Source organism: Mirounga leonina, unplaced genomic scaffold, assembly GCF_011800145.1.
Source record: "Mirounga leonina isolate KUSES-001 unplaced genomic scaffold, KU_Mleo_1.0 Mir_173, whole genome shotgun sequence".
Lineage (NCBI taxonomy): Eukaryota > Metazoa > Chordata > Mammalia > Carnivora > Phocidae > Mirounga > Mirounga leonina.
Genome location: NW_023270447.1, coordinates 54493815 through 54513584, shown reverse-complemented (window position 1 = coordinate 54513584; position 19770 = coordinate 54493815). Strand labels below are relative to the sequence as shown.

The 19770-nt window shown below is 36.9% G+C and overlaps 1 protein-coding gene across 2 annotated transcripts in view; it reads right to left on the bottom strand.

Annotated features, from left to right (window-relative positions):
• FAF1 (Fas associated factor 1) overlaps positions 1-19770 on the bottom strand; it is a 500737-nt gene that overhangs the window by 112806 nt on the left and 368161 nt on the right. For both annotated transcript variants that reach the window (XM_035018596.1, XM_035018597.1), the window contains exon 13: positions 9819-9973. In XM_035018596.1, coding sequence (XP_034874487.1) covers positions 9819-9973 — 155 coding nt within the window. The remainder of the gene's footprint in view (positions 1-9818; positions 9974-19770) is intronic.

Below are 19770 nucleotides of genomic sequence, written 5' to 3'. Positions count from 1 at the left end.
CTTGCTTCACTCTTTCCTTAGTTGAGATGTGTAGAAAAGAATGTTAGAGGACTTTCTTGGTGCTGATCATGCATTGAGGAAAAGAAAGATACATTGAAGGAGACTGTTTAGAAGGATTCTTTAAATTGTTGGTGTGGCTACAGACAGAATCAGCCAATAGTAGATAAATTAACAGAAGGCTTTTCACAAAAATCCCTAAGGTTAAGCCTTTATTTGTTAATAATATAAAACTATTTTGTCACTTTTCTCTATTACTATAATGCAATCAAGTTCAAAGACACATCCTTGAGGAAAGGATACCAAACCGTTTCCTAATGAATTACCCAAACAAATAAGAAACAGGATTCCACCTGACTCCCCAATTCCAGATTAACAGTTATTTCCTCTTTCAATTTTTGGTGGTATATTTAGCAGATTAGATCATTAAGATAACTGGGCACTAAAACCTCTTTGAGTATCTATGTAGACTGACAGGAAAATCCTGGAAAAATGTCAGAGGAACCAGTTTCCATAGTTGGTTTTATATGACTGAACTAACATGTTTCCATTATAATTTTTCTGAGTGTATTACCATCAGTATTTATGGAAGAGGAGAACTGTGCTACTGATTTAAGTGGCACAGATGATATGATTAGTAAAAACTCTTCAGAAACAACCATGAATATAAAAATTATTAGTACTAACAAAGCAGTTAAGAAAAAAAAATAAATTTTTTGAGATCTTTTCAATTTTAAGCAAGAAGTAAAGGTAAAAGCCCTGATGGGGTATATATTACTTAAAAAAAAATTTCATTTTGGAGATGTCTTATTTTTAGAATTTGTTTCGTTAGAAAACTCATGTTTTTTATTCTATATAAACACTGGATTAAATATCTAAGGCAGTCATATTTATTTGAATCTGTATATTCTAAAATACTAGGATAACTAGCTATTGGGAGTGAATATTTGCACAGAACTGTACATGAATGTACAGAGTCACAGAACAGGAAAAAATTTGGCAACAGAGCACAAAGGCTTGGCATTAAGCTGAACCTTTATATATCTTGAGAAGGCAATGATTCTTTTAATTCTGTAACTCTTACAATCAAGATACTTAGAATATTCAAAACACAAAGGGTTTAGCAGAAAGACCAAGGAGAACACTAAAAGAGTAACAAGAAAGGTCTAGTGCGTGAGAAAAAGATTTAATAAAAACTTACAATGTTCTTTTGGACTATCTTGTCTACAGTTATCACCTTTGTATTGTTCTTTTCTAACAACAGTTTTCACATAGACTGTGAAAACACACAGAAAACTGTATCTGAGTTAAATGCACATTTCCTAAATAGCAATAATTAGATTAATGTCAAGGAAAAATACATAGCCTGATTCAGATTTAGTGCATGTAGCACCAGGCAGTTATGATTGTAGTACTAGGTAGTAGTGTGGGAAGTATCTAAATTACAGTAAAAAAGGCTTCCAAATTAGTCATTTCAAATTACCCAAAAGAACATTTTAAAAAGGATAATCTTCTATTTTAAAAAGAGTAAAGTATTATAAACAGTTTAGCCATCATCTATATACAGACTGGCTTGTTCTCAGTCATAAGAGGCTATCACCTTTTATCCTCCCCTCTTTCCCTTCCTTTCAGTACTATTAGAAAACTATTCACAAGTGTACCCTTGGACAATGCTGAGCAGTAATTATGACTTGCTGACAAAGAGATATGAACAATTACGGAGCCCATTTTGAAACCTTACACTAATAAAGTCATTAGATGCTGCCCTTGCCATGATCCTTCTAAAAGCTTCTGAAGTTACAAGAACACACGGCATTGTTTGCAGGGACAATTGCTGCTGGCAGAACGCAAACCTTGAGTTAAACCATGCTGCAAATTGATCTTGACATTCTGTTAAGACTGCCACTAAAAATCAAAAGCAGAGGAGAAAAGGAGAAAATGAGTGGGTAGGATGTAATCATGGAACAGGAGGGGTTCCTCCTCACCTTCTCTCCTCCCTCTTCACAAAACAAACCAGGGAGAAAATGACAAACTCTCCTGGTGTTTTGGAACCTTTATTTTAAAGCATTAATTAAGCCCTTGACCTGGGATGTTTAGGATGACAATACATTTCCTTTAAAAGTACTGGAAGGAAAACGTAGCACAAAGGGAATAGAGAAGTTTGGGGAAAATTATATGGAAATCTGGCATGAAGACTCTTATGAAGTCTTGGTTCCCTGACCACAACATATCCATCTGTTTTATCAGCTACTTCTGCAGAATCCATATCTGCTCCTAGGGTAGCAGCTGGAAATTAACACTCCTTAGTCTCCCACACAGACCCCACACCTGGGCTAAATTTGCTGGATCAAATGGAGGTGTAGGGTTAGAGTAACATGGTCATCTAGGCTTCAGCCAGGCATGAAGCACTGAGTAGTTTGGAATTAAGGGTATGCCACTGTGAATATGGCTAATTACTGAGATGGAAAGTGCAGGTGAAGACAGCCTACTGATAATAAGAGCTTTAAGTCAATTAACTCTTGCAAAGATTAAGTAATGTGGAAAACTATCACTTGAATATTAAGGCTAACAAGTACCTGTCAGCATAGCAGCAGAAGTTTACAGTGATCTGAAATACTGCACCTAAGGGCATGCAGTTCAAAAGCTAATAATTCTGTCTGTGAACATTGGTACTAACTGTGTAGGTAAAATTTAATACAACACTCTGTATATGTTACATGCAACCTGTGTAATTGTCAGCAATTCCTAGGTAACTGTTTGCAGCTACTCAGAACACAGCTTAGAAGTAGTGTGCGATGCCTGATTTAACACTTTGTAGCATGTATGCTGATGTGCTAAACATTTCCACTTCAGAAACTTACATATAAGCAACTCATAGCTGGCTGGTGACCTCAGCTGGCACTATTCTAGTCAAATTCAATGTTTAAGTTTTCTAGAATTGTATCATATAAACCAGTACCTATCCTGGATGAATGGAGACATTTGCCTTGTGGGCCCTCCTGGTCAGAAAAAGAGATACCTATTAACTCACTTATTACTGGTTAATATTGGTGGTTTAGTGTGCCACATGTTATGTAGCTTTTTCTTTTTTTTTTTTTTTTTTTTAAGATTTTATTTATTTATTTGAGAGAGAGAATGAGATAGAGAGAGAGAGCATGAGAGGAGGGAGGGTCAGGGGGAGAAGCAGACTGCCCGCTGAGCGACTCAATCCCGGGACTCCAGGATCACGACCTGAGCCGAAGGCAGTCGCTCAACCAACTGAGCCACCCAGGTGCCCTGTTATGTAGCTTTTCTTGATGAAGCAACTAGAGCCAAAAACACAGCTTCACACCAAGGGCAGTCATGTGCCAATGTTCCCACGCAACCAACAGATGTCCAAATTAACTCTAATAGCGGGAAGGAAATTAACGCTTATTGTGCTTTATATAGTACTATCTATATTTAATTAATTCAAATGGTGCCCAAATGGAACTTGCCTGGCTCTGTGGCATATGTCATCATGTAGCCAGGCTAGCAATCTGGTTCTGTGGACATGTTTACTTTAATCAGCACCATCACCACTGCAGAAGGCTCAGAGTTCCATCCCAGAATGGCCCGATCCGAGGGGCCAATTGTTTCAGGGCTATCAGAGACTTGGTGAATCTGGGGAAGAAACTCTAGAACCACTGGATGAACTCATCTAGGCTGGAATTCAAGTCTCTTTCCAGATGATGTGTGGGTGCCTGGTGCACAGAGCACAGGCCACAATATTCTCAAGTGCTTCAGGGCCAGCAGAACACAAAGTACCTGGTCTGGACATTGTTAGTTCATTCTACAAGGAAAATGAAGGCTTTTGCTTTATCAGTCCTATTAATGGCTATGGGGGAAGATCACAAAATTAGAGTCATACAGCAGCATTTCCTTGCTTTTTCTACTACCCAAGCTGGTCTCTCTCATTATTCAATAAGACTATTAGAGATTATTTATTTTTCAATATAACACTCACTTTTTCAAAGGCACTGTGTAACACATTGAGATTATAGACATAGCTCCCTTGGGGAGCTGACAACCTAACAGGGAGACAGACAGTGTAATGAATTCCATCATAGGTTAGTATATGGATATTATCGGAGCATAAAGAATGTGCATTTTAACTCAGACTGAGGCAAGAGAAGGATGGACAGTGGCAAGGCTTCCTAGAGGTGACACCTGTCCTGAATTTTAAGAAATTATTCTTTTATAGCACAAGCATTTGTTTACTAATAGTATATTGTCCTTAAATATATTTTTATTGTTAAATTCATGATAGTTTTCTACATGTCTCTACATCCAAAAGAGTATCTGATCTCTGCTCCACTGTCTGCCTGTAAGCATATGCCAATACTGGAGATGAATCATTAACAAAACAACTGCTTGGGATCTGTCCATCCTGCTGGTTGACCTTAATCCTCAATCTGGTTCAGACCATATATGATTACACTAGCTGGCCAGGGCCCTCTCCTCCACAATTATGTAAGCCACTGATCCTTCATTTCTGATACTTAATTATGAGGCTTAAAATACCAATATTCTTTTATAAAAATAGCAAATATCTGCAACCCAATAAACTAGGAATGCTGCTAATATAAAAATCTCTAAATAAAAAGAACAAAACTTCTAATTTCATTTTTCTGTATGTCATTTCTTTCAAGTCCTTCTTTAGCCCACTCAGGTAGAGTAACTCCCTATGAATTTCACCTGTATTCCCCAAGCACCTTGTGCATACTTAATATTACGTATTAGCTCCATGTCTTTCTACTAGACTATGAGTATTTTGAGCATTAAGCACTGTATCTTTTTTTTTAATTCTTATGTTAATCCCCATACATTACATCATTAGTTTTAGATCTAGTGTTCCATGATTCATTTTTTGTGCATAACACCCAGTGCTCCATGCAGAATGTGCCCTCCTCAATACCCACCACCAGGCTAACCCATGCTCCCACCCCCCTCCCCTCTAGAACCCTCAGTTTGTTTTTCAGAGTCCATCATCTCTCATGGTTCGTCTAACCCTCCGATTTCCCCCACTTCATTCTTCCCCTCCTGCTACCTTCTTCTTCTTCTTCTTTTTTTTTCTTAACATATATTGCATTATTTGTTTCAGAGGTACAGGTCTGAGATTCAACAGTCTTGCACAATTCACAGCGCTTACCAGAGCACATACCCTCCCCAGTGTCTATCACCCAGTCATCCCATTCCTCCCACCCCACCCCCCACTCCAGCAACCCTCAGTTTGTTTCCTGCAATTAAGAATTCCTCATATCAGTGAGATCATATGATACATGTCTTTCTCTGTTTGACTTATTTCGCTCAACATAATACCCTCCAGTTCCATCCACGTCGTTGCAAATGGCAAGATCTCATTCCTTTTGATGGCTGCATAATATTCCATTGTATATATATACCACATCTTCTTTATCCATTCATCTGTCGATGGACATCTTGGTTCTTTCCACAGTTTGGCTATTGTGGACATTGCTGCTATAAACATCGGGGTGCACGTACCCTTTCGGATCCCTACTTTTGTATCTTTGGGGTAAATACCCAGTAGTAAGCACTGTATCTTTTTCATCTTCTCACCCTCAGTGCAAAGCACCATTCCTGGTTCACATGAAATATTCAGTAAATGTTTACTCAATGAATAAATATGAAGGAAATATATGTTTCTTAAGATATTCTTTTAGCCACTTTCAGAAGTGAGTTGCGGGATCTCCTTGTTTATACTATTATCTGTTTTTAGCTCTTTCATTTACAGATATATCCTACTGTTTCTTTCAGGATCATTATTCAGATGGATATTTAGGAAATTATACCCTCTAGCACTTCCTAAAACTAACCAAGGGCTTATTGCCTACTGCTTTAAGAAAGAATGGACCTGAATTCCAAGTAGACATGGCAGCCAACGAGACTGTACAGAGTTTTCCAGGAAAGAAACCTACATTTAGATATATAATACTGAAATTATAAACACATTCTTTGGTGGAATTGGATGCATTCATTCATTTGCCAAATGCTTATTGAGTTTCTTTCTCCTAGAATTTTGTAAATTTAAAGTGTTTTGTTGAATGAGATAAATAATATGAATAAGATCCAGAAGATCACAATTTAGTGAGGGAGAAGATAGGCACATAATCATTACTGCTACAGTCTGATGTCCCAATTCGTATTTGGAATGTTCCAAGATCAATCCAGAAATTACTCTAATCCATTTCATACAGATATAGGTTGGTCAACTTAAGTATTCAACTTAGAAAGTTATTAGAATCATTTTGGAGTGGGAAATCCAAATCATCAACATCACAGAGGTGTATGACAGTGACATTCGATAGACATCTATTTCTTTTTTATTCTAGTTTGTTAGTGAAATCAGGAAATTTAACTTATAACCACAATTGACACTCACATTCTGGTAACTTTACCAAAGCATTCACTTAGTTCAAAACCCTTCACTTATCTTCTACACATGAGAGATTCACAATAAACTGAGGAGGACTAATGTTTCTGTAGGTTTGGCAGAGTATTTTTCTTTTTTTTTTTTAAAGATTTTATTTACTTATTTGACAGAGAGAGACACAGTGAGAGAGGGAACACAAGCAGGGGGAGTGGGAGAGGGAGAAGCAGGCCTCCTGCCGAGCAGGGAGCCCAATGCAGGGCTCGATCCCAGGACCCCGGGATCATGACTCGAGCCGAAGGCAGACGCCTAACGACTGAGCCACCCAGGTACCCCTGGCAGAGCATTTCTTTTCTTTTTTTTTTTTTTTAAGATTTTATTTATTTATTTGACAGAGAGAGACACAGCGAGAGAGGGAACACAAGAGGGGGAGTGGGAGAGGGAGAAACAGGCTTCCCACTGAGCAGGGAGCCCGATGTGGGGCTCGATCCCAGGACCCTGAGATCATGACCTGAGCCGAAGGCAGACGCTTAACCAACTGAGCCATCCAGGCGCCCCCAGCAGAGTATTTCTTAAGGAAAAGTAAATATGCTTGGCAAGACCCTCCCCATCTTGGGCACAAATGTCCCTACCTATCATGTCAGGGTGTGGTCCCAGAAAAATTACTAAGGAGTCATCTAGACTAACCAGCTTACAGGCTCAGGATTTTAAAAATGTGTTGATCAGTTTGAACTAGGAGAGCCGGACATGGGATGAGACAAGCCATCCACAAGGAATTTATTTCTAAACTTTTACATATGTCATAAGAAAATCACAGTTAAAAGGAAACTCAGAGCAACAATCTAGTTTGTGATACCTAGAAATCTCTTCTATATTTTCACATATTGATCTGTCATATTTTAACTCTGGTAATATGCAAATGATGGCACAGCAACTTTTGAAATGTAGCTCACTGACCAATAAATATTAGTGCAGCAGTCTTCTACTGAATTGAGGGTGAAAGCTTGAGGTTTTGTTACTCAGTGTTAATAGTATCAAATGGACAATGCAATAAATTTTTATGACAAACATCTCTGGGTAAAATGTGGTGCTAAAAAAATCTAAGTAAGATCACAAAGACAGAAACTCAATTAGACAATTATATTTAGATTGACTCTATGATGGGTGGTCAGAAAACCGGTGCTAAGCCAATCCTTTTTTGGGACAATAAATCAGACTAATTAATTAAAATTTTCCTACAGTTTAATATAGCAAAAAGAAATCCACTTTTACTCTCTTTTAGGAATATGCCATTTCAATGCATTTTTATCCTGTGTGTGTAAAATGTGTACTTTTCCATTTGCTTTAATAATAATAATGAGGAGCTGTACATGAAAAGCATCTACATAATTCTTTTGCTTTATAGAGAGAAATGTAATACCTTAAATTAAAAGTTTTTAATTTGTAATATGGATAGAATTTGATTTTGAGTAAGGATTGCCAGTATCCTAAATTCTAGAAATTGTAACATTCTCTTTCTTCCCATTGGCCCTGTTTCTTGTTCCTATAAATATTTGTTAAAGCAAATTCCTACATCTTTCTATTTTTAGTCTTTAATATCACTTCTTTTCATTTTTATGAATGTAATGATAACAATAATAATAATGAGATACCATATTTTTAAAAATGTAGATTGAAATAGCCTATCATACCTCTTAGTTGGTCCTGCAATTCATTGAGAAATAGCTCTAAAGCCTTAAACAAGGCCTTTATTTTGTGTTTTAAAAAAAGTGTCATAAGGAGTTAATAGGACACAGCTGTACTGGCTCTTTCTAATAAGCAGCTTCTGTCGCTTTGGTCACCACAGGTGTCTCTGTAACCTGCAAACTCTTATTACTAGTGTATCAAAGTTGTGCTACTTAACAGACTTCTTTAGTAAAACATAACAAAGCAATTACATGGCTGTTGATTGCTAGTCATAAAAAAAAACCCTCAAACACTGTTTTTCAAAAGAAACTACACTGCAATTTTTTGTCATTGTAAAATAAAAGGAACTAAGGAATTAAATGGAGGATAGAACAAAATAACAGCAGGTAGCCTGCTGAACTTAGCCACTACAGATGGTTTAGAAATAGTGTTTCCTTCTCCATCAAGTTGTGGATAAAAGGAAAGGAGGAGATTCCTTACTGCCAGTGAATGGTGAAAGATTTAGCCAAGTCTCCAGTCTATGTATTTTGCCTCATGAAAGCCCTTCGATGCTGCATTTTTATCTGTTTTTGGCACTGCTTTTCATCACCTTTAACTGAGTGTGAATAATAACCTGATTTAATTTAAACAAATACAGGTGCTAAAGGTTCTTTATTTATGTATAACAGGGAACATTTCCAATGCAGAACGAAGTCATCCTGTGAAATTTCCTAACCATTTGCTTAAAGAAATGAAGTATTAGATGAAAAAATTGCTTCAACATTCTTTTGCTTCACATTTAAGGGAAGAATCATCTTTCTTTTCAGGTTTAGACTACATAAAACAAAGTCTAAATGATGAGCAAAAATTCAGTGAGCTATAAAATAATAAAAAAAATCAGATGATTTCTAATTGTTCTATAAACATTTAAATTAGGTAACTACAATAGGCTTGCCTTGAAATGAATTAATTTAATCTCCCTGTTCATAAACCAGCAGCCTGTGATTATTATTGTGTTAACACACCCAAAGTAACATCACTGGATGTTATGGCCACATGTGTAATTAAACATGATGAAATGTATTTCAGATGGGAAACTCAAATAGGCAAAATATGAAAAATTATTCATTTATAGATATTATGATTAACAAATTAAGTAAATTTATCCTGACAGCAAGGAAAAGGACTTTTTTTTTCCTACTGAGAATATGGATGTGTGCAAAAGAATGTGTGCAATAAAGCAATTACATCAATTAGTATATGCTAGAGTTAAGCTATTACCAACTCCATGGACTAGTCCAGAATGTACTGCCTTCTTCACTGGAATTATTAAAAAATAAACTTACTACTAAGATTATATGTTAGACTTGCCTTGCCTTTTCTGAACATTATTAAAAACAGATTTTCTCTAAATATTCAACAACAGATAAGAACCTTGGAATATACAGTAAGTACATAGATATGTACTGTACCAGTTTTACTGCAAAAAGATGAAAACGATGTATTTTGGTTTTGTTTTTTGGGTTATTCTTGGATTTAGAAATCATTTATAAATTGAGGTATATTTTCCCATTGTAAATAACTGCATGTTAGCTACAACAAATAGCTTTTATATAATTAAATGTAATGGTAGAGAATTTAATGCTGAGGACGAAAATGTTTATGAGATGATAAGAAACCAAATACAATGATAACTTTTTTAAAAAAAATAGAAGCCCAACTTATAACTTGTGAACAACAGTATTACCTTGCTCTGTTGGCGTCCTTTGTCAGATCCCAAGCCCAGGTTATAAAATTTTGACTCAGATAAGAGACAATAGATTCAGCACAAAGCATTTGTGAGCAGAACACGTTGGTTAATACACTTTCATCATGGTGGAGGTAGATAGCAAGAAGCTTTCTCTGAAAAGAGGAAGAAAGACTGATGAATTAAAATATCCATTAATGTAAGATTTCTTGAATTTTGGAAAAGCATAATTTGTCGATATAAACAGCAAAGACAAAAATTAAATGCTACTCTCTTTAAAAGAGTACCTGACACTTGGACTTCCTATAGCATTTACTAATATGAATAAATTTTGCTTCCTTAAACCCTAAAGAGGGTAGGATGATTATATTCTGTTTTATAGACCACTGTCACAGATTCTTATTAACATGTGCAAGCCTAATTCAAGCAGAATATGCAACGGAATTGCATTTTCTTTAAATAAAATGGATTTACAATTCTTCATATTAAACATACTTTACAAAGGGAAAATTAATTTTGAACTATTCAACTTTGTACACAGAAAAAGTACTGATTAAGACTGGTTGCCAAAATCTCTCTTAGTATTTTTTGTTTTTAATCTGAACACTGGAAAGTCTCTTCTAATTGAAAGGAAAAGGTCTGAAATGAAGTTGTCTTTTACTTCCACAGGTACTTTCAAAGCCCTTAATGTGTTCTCATATTAAAGTCCTTATGTAAGAGCATGTAACATCTAATTGTCAATGGAAGGATAGTAGAAAATAGTTCGCTTCACATGAATTCTTTCTAGTCAATATTCCAGAAAATTTGTCTGTGGTTTCTCATATGGAGAATTATTCCTTCCTCTTTGCTTGATAAAACTTGCTTTCAAGAAATGGCATTTGCTCTCTTAAAAGTGTCCTCTGTCATAGTTGGATAGTCAATAAAATAATTGAAACTAAAAACTGAAATGGAGCAATACAATTTGCAACATGTCAACTTTTTTTTTTTTTTAAGATTTTATTTATTTATTTGAGAGAGAGAGAGAGCATGAAAGGGGGGAGGGTCGGAGGGAGAAGCAGACTCCCTGCCGAGCAGGGAGCCCGATGCGGGACTCGATCCAGGGACTCCAGGATCATGACCTGAGCCGAAGGCAGTCGCCCAACCAACTGAGCCACCCAGGCGCCCTACAACATGTTAACTTTAACAATAACAGTGACAATGATGATTAAAGAGCTTACATTGTTATTGACAAACTTCTTGGTGCCACCTTATAGAGTTTAACAACAGTCAGTTGCCAGGAAACGGAAAGATAAATTTTATGGTAAAGACAATATACAAACCAATCTGTGAAATTCTGGAAAGGAAAATTTTAAGGAAGCTTAGGGTCTTTCCCTTCATATTAAATAAGGATGTGATAATAATAAAGAAAAACTCACTGTGTGGGATTCCAAAAAAAGTAGGACACTTACAGAAAAATATAAGGCTCACGTTGATGAAAGGATACTGAAGTTTGATGCTTGGAATTATCCTGATAAATAATCCAAATTATAATAATAATAAAAAAGTAATCATTAAAATATTTTCTTCCAAGGTAAATTCTGTACTAAGGTATATAGGTAGATTAAGATCCCCAAATCTTCTACTACAAATAGGAAGCACTGTTAATTACACACCCATTATCTACTTATCTCCCCAGAATAAGCCTGTAAAGTAGTATTCTTAATTTTATTAGCATACAAGGAAACTGAGGTTTAGAAAGCAGACTTGTCCTAAATTCTACCACAACTAGTAAGTAAGTAGTACATCTGGGATTGGAACCAGGATTCCTGACGCCATGCCTAGTACTCTTTCTCTGATACTACAGCAGTAGTAGGAAAATCAACCATACTGTACTCAAGGCTTGAAGTGCTCATAGAATATGAAGATGCCAGACTGGCCGCTGCTCATACATTAGTGCTTCTGGGGCCTCAGAGACAACAGGTAATGGGAATAAGGACAGGATTCCTGAGTATAAGTAGCTCAGTTACTCCAATAGTAGCTGTTTCCATGTGTCAATTCATTTAATCATTCATTCAACAAGCATTTGTTGAAATACTGTGTCGAGCCGAGGAGGAAGCAATGGTAATAAAATGGTGAGCAAGAAAGACTCAGGGTTTCTTCATCCATATTGATGTCCGAAGGTAACAGTAGCTGGCTTCTATAAGTTTGTAATCAGATACATAGTTGAAGAGATACTTATCTGGTAAATTCCTACTCATCCTTTAAGTCTCAAAGCAAATGCCTCTATGAAACCTTCCCTGATTCCCTCTGGCAGAGTTAAGAGCTTCCTTTTCTGGGCCTCTATCTCTTCCCAATTAGTATCATCATTGTTTATCAGTTTCCCCTCTAGACAAAGTCTCTCAAGGGTGAGGGCTGGGTCTCTTTCAGTCTTCTCTGCATCCCTAAAGCTAGCATAGGTCTCGGCATGTTTGATGAAAGAAACTTGAATGTTGATTATCAACCCCCTGGCAAAAAAAGACCCCAAATGGCAGCAGCATGCAAACCACTTTCAGTAAAAGAATCTAGAAATATGCTGCTTTAGGGAAAGGAACGTGAACCTGGCCGCACTAACAAATTCGGAGCTCCTCTTCTTAGGAGCTCTCTAGCTGAATAGACAGAGAGATGTCAACCTCTAATTCTGCTTGATCGTATCTCAGCAACTACATTTAATGAGACACTGGGAACAAGAGAGCTGTCCACTTTTAAATCAGCATATTTCTAACCAAACAATGGCAATGGCTAAATCTTTAAAACGCCCATTTCTCTCAAGAATGCTGCAATGGAACATTTAGACTTTGGGAAAGAGATTAGCGATTTACATTGCTATCTCACTGATTTAATTTAAATGCTCTTCCAAACCAAACACACATGTGCTGAAGAGGCTACTAAGAAACCCAACATGCAGAGTTCCCTCTAAGTGCAGCCGACAGTGTTGACTGAAACTAAACTTGGAAATCCAGGGCACTAATGCACAATATCAAGCAATAAAACAGCATCTCTTTGGCAATATTTAATTTAAAAAAGAAGAAAGAGGCAGGCGAAGATCAGGCACTGTCTGTTTTGGAGGATCAACCATTCTGCATTTCAAAGCATTGGTCCCTGCAATATCCAGGTTACTGTGCTAGAATCTCGACTATTATATCGCAGTTGTGAGAGGGAGGGCAAAGATGTGTTTACTCAGTGATTAGGCCCTTAGAATAAGCCTCTAGCTCCTAGAGAGACAGCTCACTACTTATTCATTTGGGCCAATTCACAAAGCCTAGGAAGATTAAACATCCATGCTGAGAAGACAAGCGAATGCAGACGGTGAAAAAGAAATAAAAATTCTTTAAAAACTCTGAGATGACTTCATTATTTTTCCACAAGGAAACTTTAGGAAAGTGTTTAGTTAGAGAAAAACCCACATTGACCTCTCTCTAAACCCTTAATCTTTCCTTTGTGGTGGCATTGCTTTGTGGTAAGCGACTGGCTCGCCTCGCCCCTCTTTTCACTGGAAGCTGAGAGAAAAAAGGCTCTGGAGAAACAGTTTTCGTTCCAGGGACACAAACCCCTGACACTGTTAAACATGAGATGCCAGGAAAACACACTTAAAAAAAATTCTCACTTTAAGCTCTAAACTGTGAGAAAGGAGATGATAAAGAGAGTAATCAGTAGAGAATCTTCAGGCTGGGGGGACTCCCATAGTAGCTTTGAAAAGGAAAACTGAATAATCTTAAAATGATCTTTTCTCTCTAACATAAAAAGCTTTCAACAAAAATTTTTCTTCCGCTATTTTGACAGTAGTAAAAAGCAAAATATAAAACTCTTAAAAATATGCAAATGCCACTAAATTTGGGCTACATAAATCTCTGATTAGATTACAGGCACAACTAAATGAGCCCCAGACTCAGATTTCTGATTATTTTATTGAGCTCAATTAAACACAGGCCCGAACAGGGTTCAGCATATCAGAAAACTGCTTTTGTGAAGAAAGGGCATCTAGTACATAGGAAACGCATGAGAAAATGTTTTGTTTCCCATTACTATAACCATTTTTCCTGTTGGCCCATTAATAATTTAGTTCAATAACATTTACGGAGCACTGATGTGTTAGGCATTGCGAACATAAAGATGAATAAAACAAAGTTTCCTAGGCCTCAAAGAGTTGGGGGGCGGGGGTTGGTGTATGGGGAAGCAAAAATTAAACTGCAGTACCATATGATAAGTGATAAGAATGGGACACTTAAAAAAAAAACCATTTTATTTGTCTTTCTAATTTGGCAGAGAGGGTATAAGTCTGGTAAACTAAGGCAAGCAGCCCAGCTACACTCCTCAGACTCCCTCTTTGTGATCTAGGTTTTGGTAACATAATGTAAAGGTAAAAAAAGCTCTGTGCTAAATCCAGTTTTGCACTTACCAGCTGTGTGACCATGGGGCAAGATGGGTATTTGTTCCAAGAATTATAGATAAAGCAGGTAAAGTACCTCCTTTACAACACCTGGCCCATAGCAAGTGCTGAATGAAATGTAGTTGTTAGGATGATTCCAGAACTATCCATTCAAAATAAAGGATTTGAAAGCAATTTCAAGAGAAATGATAGCCCTGAAAATTTATTAAAGATTATGAAGTGCCTTCATTTCTCTTACTAGCAATGTTTGGGATGCTAAATTGTGTCCCTGCCTTCAGGGCCTCACTAATCTTCACATTCAAATCCAAGAGCTAAGGTACTAAGTTGATGCTTAGGAAATGCCAAGCTGACAGCAACCAATGTGATTTGGCCTTGAGCTACAGTAGCTATTGTATTTGACACTTAGCATTACAGAACCATAGAACATTAGAGCTGGAAGAAATGAGCTGGCTATGTCTCAAAATAAGCCAGGCACAGAGCACACACTCAGAAAATATTTGCTGATGGACTGAAAAGGAAATTTTCTAGTTTCTTTTTGAGTACCAGAATATCTATAGTCCATGTTTTCAAAAATTTTAAGGTTGATAGGATAAATAATTTCTATAAATGGTAGTTCATAAATTTTCCAGTGTAAGAATTAAAATATATTAAAAACAAAATAATTTCCTTTATATAAATTGGGACCTGACTTTCTCTGTTTCCTTCTTTTCTATCATGATTATCATCACCATAATCATCAGAATCATATCACTATTATTATTATTTTTTTTTTGGTTTTAAATTGGGAATGGTTTATTGATACAAAGACCTGATACACTGATACAACAATAAACACTCACTCATCCTTTACCCTAGATTTATCAATTATTAACATTTTGCCATATTTGTTCTATCATTCATTGTATGCCTCCTTCCCTGAAACATTTAAAGTTGCACACATCTTGACACCTCCACCTTTTAAATACTTCAGTGTCTGTCTCCTAAGAAACAAGGACATTCCCTTACATAACCATAATATTTTTATCATACCTTAGACATATAATATTGTTACAATATCATCTAACATAAAGTCCATATTCAAATTTCTCCAACCACCTCAAAATGCCCCTTGTAGCTGTCTTATTTATTGTTTTAAATCCTGGCTCCAGGGACACCTGGGTGGCTCAGTTGGTTAATCGTCTGCCTTCGGCTCAGGTCATGATCCCAAGGTCCTGGGATCGAGTCCCGCATTGGGCTCCTTGCTCGGCAAAGAGCCTGCTTCTCCCTCTGCCTGCCGTTCCCCCTGCTTGTGCTCTCTCTCTGTCTTTCAAATAAATAAATAAAATCTTAAAAAAAAAAAAAAATCCTGGCTCCAATTAGGATCATTCCAGTACACTGCTCACTTCTATAATCCTATTCCTATTTATGAATGTTCATAGGCCCAGCACAGCATGAAACCATGACTCAACATAACTAAGGTGAGATTAGAGGCAGGGCACCATGAAGCCACAACATCTGGTTCAAATTCCTGCTTTGCCACCTCCTGGCTATGTGACTTTAGGAAACTACCTCACTTTTTTATGCTTTGGGTGCTATATAGCTCTGGAGGTCAGAAGTTCAATACTCTGTCTAGATGGGAGTGGTAATGTGAGCGCTGTAATAGAGGCAGTCCTAGGGTCTAAGCATGAACACTGATTGGCTGCTTCTTTTCTTAAAAAAAAAGATTTTATTTATTTATTTGAGAGAGTGAGAGAGCAAGAGTGCAAGACAGAGCACGAGCGGGGGTAGGGGCAGAGGGAGAAGGAGAAGCAGATTGCCCACTGAGCAAGGAGCCTGATGCGGGAGTTGATTCCAAGACCCTGGGATCATGACCTGAGCTGAAGGGAGATGCTTAGCCAATTGAACCACCGAGGCGCCCTGGCTGTTTCCTTATGAAGGGAATACTTGAGCTAAATTTTAAAAACATGATATATTAACTGACATCTTTGATTTTAAGCTAAATTTTAAATTTAGGTGATAACGAAGAAAAGAAGAATGAGAAAAAGAAAAAGAGAAAAGTTTGGTAAGGCCCAGTAATGTCAGTAGCCTGATATGTTCAAAGAACTCCAAGCTAGTAACTTTTAAAGAGCGAAGAATAAGTGCAGATTGATTTGTGGAAAGAATCATTGACACTCTGCATTTTTGGCTCCCAAAGCTGAGTTCAGGGACCAATAGGCAGCAACCAATTGGAGAGGTTCCAAAAGGAAACAGCCAGATATTGAAGGTGAGGTGATGCCAAGATGCCAAGGTGTCTTTTTCTTCTCACTTCCTTAATGAGATGTTGGGATAGAACTCTGAATTCTTAAGGACACAAATGTATTTGAGTCTTATGTAGGTTGAATTCTCATATGAAAGTCACAGGTTATACAAACAAAGAAAAAAAGCCTAAAGTAAAATCAAACTCTCTTCATATAATAAGCTGACAAATGCTCATTGGGTACAGAGTTTTATCAGTTTTCATTGTTCAGACTGTAATACTCAGGTCGTAAAATATTTTTGAGGAAAACCAACATATGACTAAAGTTTTTACAAATAAGGAAATTAGAAGTTCAAGTGATAGGCTATTACAGAAAACTGTAGAGAGGCAGGCAAGCTCTTTGGGAAGGCCGGGAGAGGGCTTATGGAGGCAAGAAAGTAGGCACTTTTGGGCCAGATCAAAGATTTCATCCCATTGCTTTTCCAGGTGAACACCTAGAAGCAGTACCAAGGACTGGAAGAGCAGCCTCATAGAAGTGCAGGCAGGATTTTTTTGATTTTCTCTTTTGAGAGGAATAACACTACCCCTGGTTAACAGTGGTCTGTTAAACAGGCAGAACAACATGAATGTGGATGAAAGGCAATGTTACACAAACACTTCCTTCTCCCATTTTTAGGCTACTGAAGAAGAGAAAAAGGACCCATAGCCTACCTATCTCATCATTTCCATACTCCAGGGGTGGGGGAACCACAGCAATAAAGAATTGGAGATTATTAACAGTAATTTTTAATTTAAAATATATAGATAATAATGCATTCTTGCTGAAAAGTCAAGAATTCTAACGATTTGTGGGTGTACATGTTCAGTAACTTTTTACTACTATCAAGTACTGTCTGGCAGATTTCAAAGTAGAACATTGTGAATTATAAAAATAAGCTAAGTTTAAGCATACAGAATTGTAGTAACTCTTAACTATTCATTTAATAGGAATGGTGGAGACTGTAGTCCCTAAATATTTTCCACATCGTCCTTAGTAAGGAAATCTCTTACGTATTTTTTTAGGTTGAATTAATGGCTGATTGAAATAAAGAATACATTTCTCAGCCTCCATTTAAACAAAGGTGGCTATGTAACCAAGTTCTGGTTAATGTAAGCAGAAGTGCTTACATCCAGAATCATGACATAACCTGAACTGTACCACACAGTGGAGCAACATGATAGAAGGAATCTGAGTTTCTGACTCTGTGATATACCATACCAGGCCTGGACAGACTACCTCTGGACTTCTTGAAGGGAATAGAGAAATTAACTTCTATTTTGTTTGAGCCACTATTAATTTTTATTTTTCTGTTACAAGCAACCAAACCCAATCTTAACTCTTAACAATAGACTAACTATAAGAAATCCTTAGTCATACATAGAAATGATAGTCCATGGAACTGTACTATTAACCTAGATGATCTAAAGAATAGATATGCATTTATGGATTAGTTCATGGTCCATCAGAAAGACTCTCACAGCCTCCAAAGGACCCTGAATTACACTTTAAGGGACTGTAATTAACACTAGCCTAACGTAAATGACCTAACTGGCTATTCAGAAAGCTCCATCTTATACATCTGGTTAGTGAGAAGAGAAGAGGGGGACACTGTTTTTGAAAGGCCAAGTAGGCATGAAGGCAAAAGAAGACATGGAGGTTGCTATCTAGCCTTCATGCAAAGATCAGGGAGAGCCTTCACTGTTAACATGTGGTCCAGTCCATTTAACCCATGCAGCATAGCCTACTGGGATTTGTAATAGTGCAATAGTGAAGGGTACATCTATCTGAAATGCCATGCGTGCCATATTACATATATTTGAGACCCAGGATGGTTGAAGTCATAGCAGGTGGTTGGTCGATGTATTTTGTATTTTTTATAATCTATGTACACAGTTTTACAACACAAAAGAGGATGTACTATACACACTGTTATGCATCTCACTTTTTTCACTTCGCAAAGTATCTTGAACATCATTCCACATCAATATATATGAAGTGGCTTCATTCTTTTTACTGGTCACATAGTATCCCATGATATGAATGACATTTAAAGTATTTCCAATTTTTTGCTATTTTAAACAATTATATAATAATTATCCTTGTATTTATCTTATTTCTCATATGCTTAGGTATATATGCAGAAAAAATTTTGCTATTATGATATGTGAAAATGATATATTAGTGTAGTTTTAATCTGTATTTTTTGTATTATGGAAAGTAAGAACATCTTTTCATATTTTCTGTGAAGTACTTGCTTATATTGCTTACCCATAATGGGTTGCTGTCTTCTTACTGATTTATGGAGTTTTTCATAATTAAATATGCTAGAGAAATTTAAGTTTCCAGTATCTTTAATAAAGATACTATGCACTACTTAACATCAGAAATACTTTGATTTTCTTCTCACTGATATGAGGAATTCTTAATTGCAGGAAACAAACTGAGGGTTGCTGGAGTGGGGGGTGGGGTGGGAGGGATGGGGTGACTGGGTGATAGACACTGGGGAGGGTATGTGCTCTGGTAAGCGCTGTGAATTGTGCAAGACTGTTGAATCTCAGATCTGTACCTCTGAAACAAATAATGCAATATATGTTAAGAAAAAAAAAAAGAAGAAGAAGAAGGTAGCGGGAGGGGAAGAATGAAGGGGGGGAAATTGGAGGGGTAGACGAACCATGAGAGACGATGGACTCTGAAAAACAAACAGGGTTCTGGAGGGGAGGGGGGTGGGAGGATGAGTTAGCCTGGTGGTGGGTATTGAGGAGGGCACATTCTACATGGAGCACTGGGTGTTATGCACAAACAATGAATCATGGAACACTTCATCTAAAACTAATGATGTAATGTATGAGGATTAACATAAGAATTAAAAAAAAAAAAGAAATACTTTGATTTTCTTAATACAGGTTCCTTATAAAAGACTGTAAATGACAAGGCAAATATAAAATCAACAGATCCTACTGAAATGCTCCACAAAGGAAAGAAAGGCCAGAACACATTAGCCTAGGTCTATGTCAGAAGCAGTATTATTCTCTTCAGTTTTGTTAGGCACTTTAAGGAGGATATGGGAGAGTCAGGATACTAGAAGATACATAGGTATAAAAAGGTACACAAAAGCTAATAGGCTGTGAAATTTAGGAGCCAGAAAGTTTGCGAACTATATTGTGCTATCACTGTACTATGATTTTCTAACCAATGCCTGACATTCCACAACTACACAAGATACAAATATATACAGTTGCTCAGTCTCATGCCACCAATTTCTCCCCTCCAATCCATCCTACAAACTACTACC